The sequence below is a fragment of the Rhea americana genome, unplaced genomic scaffold (genome assembly GCF_003343005.1).
Source record: "Rhea americana isolate MKP2758 unplaced genomic scaffold, rheAme1 scaffold_30, whole genome shotgun sequence".
In the NCBI taxonomy this organism is placed as follows: Eukaryota; Metazoa; Chordata; class Aves; order Rheiformes; family Rheidae; genus Rhea; species Rhea americana.
The window spans coordinates 456860-467297 of NW_028186424.1; the positions used below are offsets into that span (position 1 = coordinate 456860).

At 38.5% G+C, this 10438-nt stretch overlaps 1 protein-coding gene across 1 annotated transcript; it reads left to right on the forward strand.

Moving 5' to 3' along the window:
• Positions 1 to 4741: 4741 nt before the first annotated feature.
• On the forward strand, positions 4742 to 9754 carry HS3ST1 (heparan sulfate-glucosamine 3-sulfotransferase 1). The gene has a single exon (XM_085309565.1). The coding sequence runs from the start codon at positions 7160 to 7162 to the stop codon at positions 8120 to 8122; it is 963 nt and encodes a 320-aa protein (XP_085165691.1). The 5' UTR covers positions 4742 to 7159; the 3' UTR covers positions 8123 to 9754.
• Positions 9755 to 10438: the final 684 nt, after the last annotated feature.

Genomic DNA, 10438 nt, shown 5'->3' on the forward strand with positions numbered 1-10438 from the left:
AGTGGGTGGGAAAGTTTTCCAGCACAGAATATATACACACACACACACACACACATATATATATATATATATATATATATGTGTGTGTGTGTGTGTGTGTGTGTATATATATATATATGCACAAATACGTAACTCTATTTTTCCATTAGAAGAAACCAGGAATGTTTTAGTCTGTTGACTAGCCTAGGTTTTCTCCTTCCCCTCCTCAGAAATGCCACCCTAGAGTCAAGAAAAAGAGTCTCTCAAAATATGTCAGAACTGATGCATTTTCATGAAGAGTTTTGCTAAGTAAAGAAATGAAAATATCCCTGGCTGGTCTAAAATGGAAGATCCTGCTGGGTCACCTCTCTTCTCACTCGAGAGGCTGAGGGTTCCCTCCAGGTCACCGTGTAGTACTTCACTTAGTWAATTGATTGGTTTAGCTAAGCCTAATACAGTGATGACCTCACCAGTGGGTACTCTGCTTTAGTGCTATTCTGGAGTCAAGCAGCAGGAGGGTGGCAGACAGAAATTAGCTTGGAATATGAACTGAAAGATTTGGAGGGTTTTTTTGTTGTTGTTGTTTAAATGCATSTTACTGGTATTTGAAACAGGCCTACATCTACAGAGAATGGTAAGAAATTGCTTGGCAGAGGTAAAGAAAATGGAATTGCTTAATATATTGTGTTCTCTCTTTCAATACAGAAAAGGAGCAARATAGATAGGACAGAGCCATCCTTTCCCACAGGTTGCGCTCCTGGGGAGGGCTCTGATGAATTTGGAAGCAACTACTAGCTCTGTGATACATTTCTGCTTCCTAATTAGTAGTTGACCCATCTTGCTTGGAAGCGGGGAGGGGAGTAGCTTCTGGATGTTGAATTGAACATTTTGGTTTACTGGGGGATAGAAAAGGCAGCACTACTGTGTACTTCCCTTTCTCTCTATGAAGGAGACAGCGACCAAACAATTGGTAGAAGAGGCTGGTAAAGGGATTCCATTTTAGCAGTCAGTACAAAAATTTCTATGCATCATGAGTTTTTCCAGCTTTTTTGTTCTGCTATAATGTCCCATTTTACTTTTACCTGCATGAGAGTCTCTGACATCTAAAGTGTTCTATCTTCTAAGAATTTTTTATAATCTCTTGGCATGAAAAATCACAATAGTCCTTTCTGACCTTAAGAAAAAGAGTGCATGTTATATATAACTACAGTCTATTATAAATTCTKATACTTTATTGCTCACATTGGAGCTGAACTCCAGACATGAGCCAGTGACCTAGCTAATTTTTATAAACTGTATTTATCACAGCAGGTGCAGAAGTGTAGCRGATTCAGCCAAAAATTCTTCCCACCAAGTCAGCCTTCCTCAGCTTATTAAGTTCCTTTAACCAATACTTAGACTTTTAAAGTATATTTCTGAAGGCTTAAGCTGATAGACAACATACCATTTTACCATATTGAAATTGTGACTAGATTTCTTAATATATTGACTATGAAAGGTAAACCTTTTATTTTAATTATAATTAAATGCAATTTGAGGCATGCAGTCTAGGTAGCTAGACAGTATCGGTTAGTCCCTTTAATACAGACTACAGTTTCTTATCTTTTCTCCTCCCCTATTAATGCATAGTTTTTTTCTTTCTTGTATAATGAGAACTGATCAATAGTTTATGCCCCTGGAGATCTATGGCTTCAGTAGCATATAGTTCTATTTAATACACTTGTCTTTGTACAACTCACTATAAAGCAACCAATTACTTGTAGTTAATTATGGGAAACTAGAATTCAAGCATTTATTGGCACATTACTTTTTTTTTTTGAATGTGATTAAAAAACAGTGGGGGAGAATGTGGGAAGCATTTCTTCAGGAAGAGGGCATTGTGAAAAGGTTTAACAGTTAACAGCAAAATGCAGAATATATTTCTGAAGATAAGGAGTTTCATAAAMCAATTATATGAAAAAAATGCTCCTTTCAGGAAAAGCTCTCAATTGAGCTTTAAGTGATGGTCCTGTACTACAGAGTATAATGCTAACTGGGTACAAAATGTCACTTGAAAGAGATCATATGAACTGCTACAGAATATATCTTATGGCAAGGACCATCTATTCTTAGAGAGTAAGAATATATACTGTYCACAGCAGTGAATTCTTGAAGATTAAGTACACTAGAATTGATCTAGTCCAGTATTTTTTAAAGATAGCTCCAAATACAAATATTCGGATCACTGACTTTTCATCAGTTTAGAAAGTTATTTGTAGAGCTGGTTAGCTCAGTTATGGTTTTCCCAATATAAGAAGCCAACATAGTAGATTTGTGAGTTGTACTGCACAGCCAGTTTTCACCAGCAAAGTAGTACTCCTGTATTTTGCAATACTGAGCACCCAAATATAGGCTGCTAAAGCAAAGGAAAATAATACAACTCACAAACTGTCCTAAGGTTCTGTCATACCTGCAAAACTAAAGATATTTTAGAGAGTAAAGTATTTCTCTCAGATTTTCAGCTCTAATCTCCCTCTAGAGACAAACCTTAGCAACTGATCTGTGGTGCTCATTCAGGCCAGGCTGGGTGTTTTCATATGCCTCGGCAAAGCTGCCTGCAATGAAGTGCTTCAGCTCTGCAATGACAGAAAGTAAGGAGGTGCCAGACCAAGCCTGCTCTTTCTCTGTCCCTACAGTACCACAAAAAACAGAGCTTTTGTTTAATGATGCTAGCAGGAAGTCACCTACATGTTTGTGGAAAGGGTGTAGAGCAGGGTCCCTTTCTCCCAGTCGCTGTCCTGGCAGCAGCCGTGTCTCATTAGCCCTGCTGAGCCCCTCGGTACTTTTAGTGAAGTATCCCCTTGTCAGAGTCCCCGTGGTCCCAACCTCACGCTTACTGACTGCCGTACAGACACTCTTGTGTGTCGCCTCCTCCTCACCTGGGCAGCTAAATCTCTAAGGCTGTTACAAAAATTCAGAGCTATATCCACTTTCCTATTTCCTCTCTCTTCCACTCCCAGCAAAAATGAAGTTATCAATCCAGACAAAAAGTTAATGCTGATTAAACTAAAAATTATATACAATTTAAGTAGTTTAGGCCATGTCCTTGAGAGAGGATAAATATACTGAGCCATTCAAATACCTTGGTAATGTGGTAATACATGGTCAGAAATCATAAAACAGTGACACATGTTTTAATGAGCACTGAAATATGTTTAAAAGTCATTGAAATATGACAGCTACTGCCCTCATACTGCATTTAGTGAGAAAAAGTTTTCATTCATTGCCAAGTCACTATTACTTTTTAAGAGCTTTTAATCATTAAAGCTGATTTGAATGGCAATGTCCACACTGAATCTTGTTGAATAAACACTATGGTATTTTTGCTAATTAATTGGAGAAAGCTGAAGAGAAGATTAAGAAAAAGCARTCAGACTTTTTGAAAAGTCTTTGAATAATCTTCAAAGCACCATTTAACATAAACTGTTTCTTCAACCAACTTGCTCGTTTACTGGTAACAAATATAATACTACTGTCAGTTATATTTTGGTACAAATCTGGAATTCAAAGTCATTCAGTGAAGTCAYGTATGCTCTGAATGACTTGTAGAGGCAGTGAAGAGAATTCTTAAAGCAGAAAAGTAATTTGGTAGAGTTGCTGCTATAAACACTTCAATGCAAGCTTATTATTGTTGAAACAGTTTTTCAGACCTACGAATTACAAAGCTATGGAATACATATTTGCATTCTAGTCACCAAATTGCAAACATTGCATAAAGCAATGAAGAAGGCATAAGAAAGTTGAATGACAACCAAGTTATATGCAGTTTTATTCCTGGACACCACTTTGCCCACACAACATATGTTCTGTGCTGAATTTAGAGGAATGTTCATGTCCATTGTGTTGCACTAGTCTAACACAACAAAATCATCAGTCCAGATATCAAACCTATACAGTTTGTAAGAAACAAAAGAGAATGAAAAGAAAAACAAAGCCTTACTGCTTGCAAGTAAAACAACAGTAGTATATATGTGCTTTGAATGGCATAGTTACTGACATGGTTCATTAGGTATGCATAAAGGCAGTAAATACTACAGCTACCCTGTTGCAGTGTGGACTACCTGATGCACACCTGAACAAATAGTAGAAAAAAAGGCAAAAACCAAAAAAGAAAAAAACCCTGAATTTTGTATATTTGAAACACAAGATACTCCCAAGTTTTTCTGAGGTCTCATGCTGCAGAAGAAAGCAGTCGYTTTTGTTTATTTAGAAAAAAATACTCCCAAAACAAGTATTTCAGTTAGGAATGAGAAGACAATGAGGCAGCTCTCCAGTGAGGCTCAAAGGGCTACCTGAAGCAAGGCCCTTACTACCACAGCGTAAAATCCCACAAGCTCGATTCCCAACAGAGCGATGTGAGCCTAAGACAAGAGCAGAGCTGCAGTTAAGAAACACTTCACTGTGTACTTGATTGTACCTGATTCCACCCAAACATTCCCATGCTATATCCAGCCAAAGAAAGTAATTGAGTAGTACATAAATTATAAATTAAAAAAACAGTCCCATGAACTGGTACATATAGTTGATTTAAAAAACAACCAAACCAAAAATCCCAGCAGTGTGTTCTGTCAGTAATAACCGAGTGTAGCAGTTAAAAGTTAATTTTTCTGGAGACAGATTGCTTATTGCAGAACTCTGTTATTAGCATAGCATACTTCAATCTGACTACTAAGTTAAAGCCTGACAGTGGAAGCTCTTATTTCTTAACTCCTTTCAACAACAGTTCAACCTGTTCTCACTGAAATCCTATTATGTTTTTCTAGTAAGGTGTAAGACAACAACTCAGACTTACTATTTTTGGAGCTAGTCACTCTTAAAATATACTCTGGAGTAAGTGGCTATTCCTTTACTCTGTGACCTTAAAATTCATCAAGAGTTGATGTTCTGTTTTGCTTATGTACTCATCAGTCGTCCATCTAAACGGACTGTTGCTGTATCATTTGATCGCATTGCTTTTACATATGGCAGCAGCTACTTCACTGGGGACATAGACCATGAATTCACCTGTACTGAATTGTCACYCAGTGCCCCCATGGAGGGGTTAAAAAATTAAGGACATTCCTTGCAAAGCCTAAAGTGGATTAACCTGAGAAAGATTAACAAGAATGGCAAGGACAGGGAAAGAAAGCAGGAGATTACTGGCAGCAGCCAAAAAGGAACTCTCTCAACCAGACAGAAGTCATAACAGTCACCAAAATTGAAAGAACGAGTTTCTCTGTTAAGTTTTCTCGTAATAGATATCAGGGCATAACCTTCTGCCTAAGACAAGTCATGGCCACGAGCTCAAAGCCCACAGGCACCCAGCAATGAAGACTCCTATGGCTTTAGGTCCACCATGGCACTTTGCTTCCCTCACCTCCCAGCCTCGATTTCTGCTTCCTAACAATACAGCTGCCTTGTAGCCCTTTAAAAACGATTAGAAAAGTGAAAGCGTAAAAATAATAATCATTAGCAAACACCAGGAAACAGGCGTGCTCCATTCAGGATGGAGTCATGACCTCTGCAAATGACAAACTATCACACAGAACTTTCCAGATCGCCTAGAAACACATCATTAGTCTTTGTCACTCTGGGACTTAGCTTATTGTGGATRTCATTAGTTTCTTTTCAGATTCTCTGGAGAATTTCCAAAACTTAGCCCTTGCGTTTCCTCAGGTTGTTCGTACATAATTTCATGGTCCCGCCTTGTTAGCTCCTGCGGCACAAGTTGTTCCACGCTGAAATCCTGCCTTGCAGGGGCCTCGTAAGGCAAACCACTCTGCCATCATGGCTTCCACTTCTATACGGACTAAAATCCTACTTCCAGAAGCCCTCCACTGAGGTTACAAAATCTTTAGGAGCCATCCTAATATAGGAAGCTTATAAATACAGCCACCTTATAACACGACAACCTTAACAGATTTGCTACATTCACACGTGATATGAGAAAGGCTCAAAAGGCCATTAAGATGCCACTTCAAACATGGTATTAAAAAAAATCCTTTAAGTTTAATTGCAGTATTTACTAGTYTTTTGATAAACAAAGGCTAAATGTTGTTGTTTACCTCACAGCAGCCTACTAGCCAACCTTCCCAAATAGCCGTGGCATACTTTCTCGTCTGACTACTTGGATTGGGACCATAGCTCTTTTAGCATTTTGCTGATGCAGACATACTATAGATTATAACATAATCATTACCTTACCTTTTTGCAGGATGGGAACCCATGCCACCTTCTTTTCCAAGGCACTCGTGCATTTAGGCCTCGAGAAAAAGAACCCATGCCTCCCATTGCAGAGAGCAGGCCTCACTAAAACAAGAAACGTCTCCTCACAGTCACTGAGGCCAGAGTAGAGCTTCCTCCTTTCGCACAACTCTTTGCCCCTTTGCTTTGTAGCGCAGGGAACCCCGCTAAAAGACGGAGACCATAAGCTCACAGCAAACACTGATGGCACTTAAAATCCATACAAAATTCCACTTTCCTCTGGTCTGCTGCTCACCCAGAGCTCCTCATAAGTTACTCCTAGAGACCACTACAGCCCTGCACAGGGGGGGCAGGCTCCTCCTAGAGCAGGAGGCTTTTCCCCAGGAGGCCCCGCAGGAGACTGCAACCCCCATGACTTGTGCACCATGCTCAGCTCCGGGGGAGGCTGTCTCCTCCCAGCCCACACCTCCTCCTGCCCAGGTTTTGTTTCTAAGACAGACCTATTCCTGCAGATAAAAAAGCACTGAATTCRCCTGTGCTAGTGGGTCTACTCTCCTGAAATCAGATTTACAAATAATAATAAATACTCTGGATGAATCTTGGGTGCAAGAGAAAGATTCATGATGCTCTTATCTCCTGATGACTGGAATCCTTTTCTCACAGCATTATTGTACGTACCGCCCTTAAAGAACATCCTTCTCTCCAGTGAGCTATGAGCCTCAGGTTGGGAAAGCTAAAAGAGTTTGATCAGTTTTGAATATAAAAATACTTGCAGTGTGGCTTTAGTAGTGACATATATGATTAAAAATTTTCTTTTTTTTCTCCCTCAGCAAAGTTTCTGTTTGAGAAATACGTGTTCGCTCAGCAAAACAAAAACAGCTTTTAAAGGTTGCTCTCTGTGGAAATCACTCCATGCCCTATTACCTGCTTGAGTGAAACCAGACTAAGAACCTCTGTCATGGCAGCTTTTCTGCTGGGAGCTGTGTTGCTTGTTGTTCAACCTCATATTGTGCCTTCCAGACCAGCTGTAAATTCAAAGGCTGAGACCTCTTCTCAGTCTGTTCCAAGAGAGCTTTTAAAGAAAACATCTCAAAAAAATGACTTCAAGGAAAACATTCATTCTAATGGATCATGCCAGCAGCTGCCACAGACTATTATTATTGGAGTGAGAAAAGGGGGAACAAGAGCTTTGTTAGAGATGTTGAGCCTCCATCCAGATATCGCGGCAGCAGAAAGTGAAGTTCACTTCTTTGACTGGGAAGATCATTACGGAAATGGATTGCAGTGGTATATTAATCAAATGCCATTCTCTTATCCCCATCAGATCACAGTGGAAAAAACTCCAGCATATTTCACATCACCGAAAGTGCCTGAAAGAGTTTATAACATGAACCAATCAATGAGATTGCTCCTGATTTTAAGAGACCCAAGTGAGAGAGTACTATCAGATTACACCCAAGTGTTCTATAATCACATGCAGAAGCACAAGCCGTATCCATCCATTGAACAATTTCTGATTAAAGATGGTGAACTCAATGTGGACTACAAGGCAATAAACAGAAGCTTATATTACATTCACATGCAAAACTGGCTGAAGTATTTTTCTCTTGACCACATCCACATTGTAGATGGGGATAAACTAATCAAAGATCCCTTTCCAGAAATAGAGAAGGTAGAGAGATTTTTGAAGTTATCACCACAGATAAATGCTTCAAACTTTTATTTCAATAAAACTAAAGGTTTCTATTGCCTACGGGACAGTGGTAGGGAACGTTGTTTACATGAGTCAAAAGGACGAGCACACCCACAGGTAGATACCCGTTTACTTGAGAAACTGCATGAATATTTCCATGAACCCAACAAGAAATTTTTTGAGCTTGTTGGCAGAACATTTGACTGGCACTCATTTGTGGCAAGTTAGTGGTAAGCTTCAGAACCTATGTTCCAGTGTACATTTAGGAATTTTAAAAAGGGCATTTAAGCTATAATTTATTTGTAAAATCCATAAATACTTCTGTACAGTATTAGATTCACAATTGCCATATATACTAGTTATATTTTTCTACTTGTTAAATTTGAAAGCATTTTGTATTGTTTTTCATGGTTGTTAACATTGTGTATTATGTGTCTATATGAAGAAACTAAAATATTTCACTGCAGAAGATACTCTCTTGAGAATGTGTTGTCTTTTTAAGAAATAAGAGATTCATTTCAATAGAACGTTTCAGAATTATCTGAATATTTTAGTCTTTCTGGACTACTGTGGACTTTCCCCTTTAATTGCTAATGAATATACTCAACTTTACATTTCCCTTTCTCTTGCTTTAAAACACATCGTTTAATAATTTATTTTTATTTGAAAATGTTTTTGTGTTTAGCAAAGTGTTCCATCCTGCTTTACAAAACTATTTCTTGATAAAATGGTACTTCTGATACATGCTGGGACAGGCACATCCAAGGGACAACAGAATGCTCTGTAATAATACATATTAACTGCTGCACTTACCTTCATATTTAATATTATAGCAAGTTCTCCTGGAAGTACAGTGCTAGTTTCATGGCAGATTTTTAAGATCCTGCGGGGACCAGCTCATAAAATCTACAATTGGCTGAAGAAATATAGCCAACCTGAAAACTTCCTACAGTCTCAGAATGTGTATTTACTTCATAATGAGAGAAAGTGAGTTGAGAGAAAAATTTAAGCAATATGGGGACATTTTAAGGGTTGCTTATGACTGTTCCTAGATTTTATAGCATATATTTATGCTTTCCCACCACTGAAAACCAGTACATACACCAGAAAAATTGCCTGCTCTAAACTCTAGTAAACAACAATTTAATTCTTACATTAACACACCTGTACCCCATTTAAGACTGTTTTATATGAGTTGGCTGTTGCTTCACACTAATGAAAATTGTCCATGGATTACTGTTCTACTGCTCTCCTTCCAAGAACCACAATGCCAAATCTTGATTGAAGTGGAATTAACCCCAATTCCATGAATTCTTATGGTTCTCCATCTACCAAAAATTGAAGTTAAGTCATTAGAACTTTCCATTAATAAAAACTAGAGTTCACCTTGTCTACAGTAGGTGTTCTGATGTTTTTTTAGCCATCAGTTTCTGGAGTTAGAGTTAATACTTTGTCCAGACAAGGCTTACTAGAGTACTGCCATTATGAATTCCTAATTTTCATTTTAAGATCTAGAGTACACCCATTGAACATTCAGTGACAGCACTGTGTAAATTCAGTCTTGTAACTGATTGTTGCAATCTTTTACAAAACTTAAATATAGATGGATTAGTTTTTTTTCTGGTGAGGTGGTGCAAACTTGGGCACTGTGACAAGGTACCATCTGGATGCAAACATCTCGTATTATGCTGCTTGCATGAAAATTTGCAGATGCTGCCCCTCTCTCTCCCAGTCCTTGTGTACCTGCCCAAGCTGGATTCAACCTCAGAGAGGTTGTTGGTGTTGTTTTATAAAGCAAACCTTTGACGAAAGCCTAGAATGAAATGGTATTGTACTCAATAAAATATTTTCTGAAATGCATCTTTCCCTTCTCTTTTGTTCAACAGTTCCTACTTTGGAAGACCATAATTTAGGATTCAATCCCAGTTTAGACGCAGGTTAAATGTTACTTAGGAATTCAACAGTAGCCTAGTGGATTCATTGGTAAGTAATTGTTTGCTACCGACTTGTTCCTTCACGGTCGATCATTGACCCAGAACTTACAAGGACAGAGTGTTGCTAGTGGCAAGAATGTTACATCTTTCATAAAAAAAAAAAAAAAAAAAAAAAAAAAAGTTACAGTACCAAAAAGTAGCACGATCCTATTAAAGGTTTAGAAAGAACTTTATGGAATTTCATGTAAGGTGGGACAGTATCTTTTCCTCCACTCATTGTTATCTCATTTCCCTGCTGATATTATCTTTGTAGGAACCATCTGGACATAAGAGATTTCAGCCCAGAAGAAAGGTTTCTCACATTACTATAGACCCATCTTCACTATTGCCTCCTTGTAATACCAGACTGATCCTGCAGCTACCAATTTTTTGCTAGGAAAAAGGAAAAATACTACCAGGCAGCAGAAGAGAAAGGGAGTATGGAGCACTCTGTCTGCATTTTTGCCTCCCCATTGCTAGTGCACAGGGGACAATCAGTTACTATCTCTGTGGTCAAAGAGCCACAAGAATACCAGAGGAAGGGATGCATCAAGGTGGTGCATCATGTGGC

Bases quoted from the DNA above. Each gene is read 5' to 3' on its own strand.
- HS3ST1 (XM_085309565.1), top strand. From the start codon at position 7,160: ATGGCAGCTTTTCTGCTGGGAGCTGTGTTGCTTGTTGTTCAACCTCAT.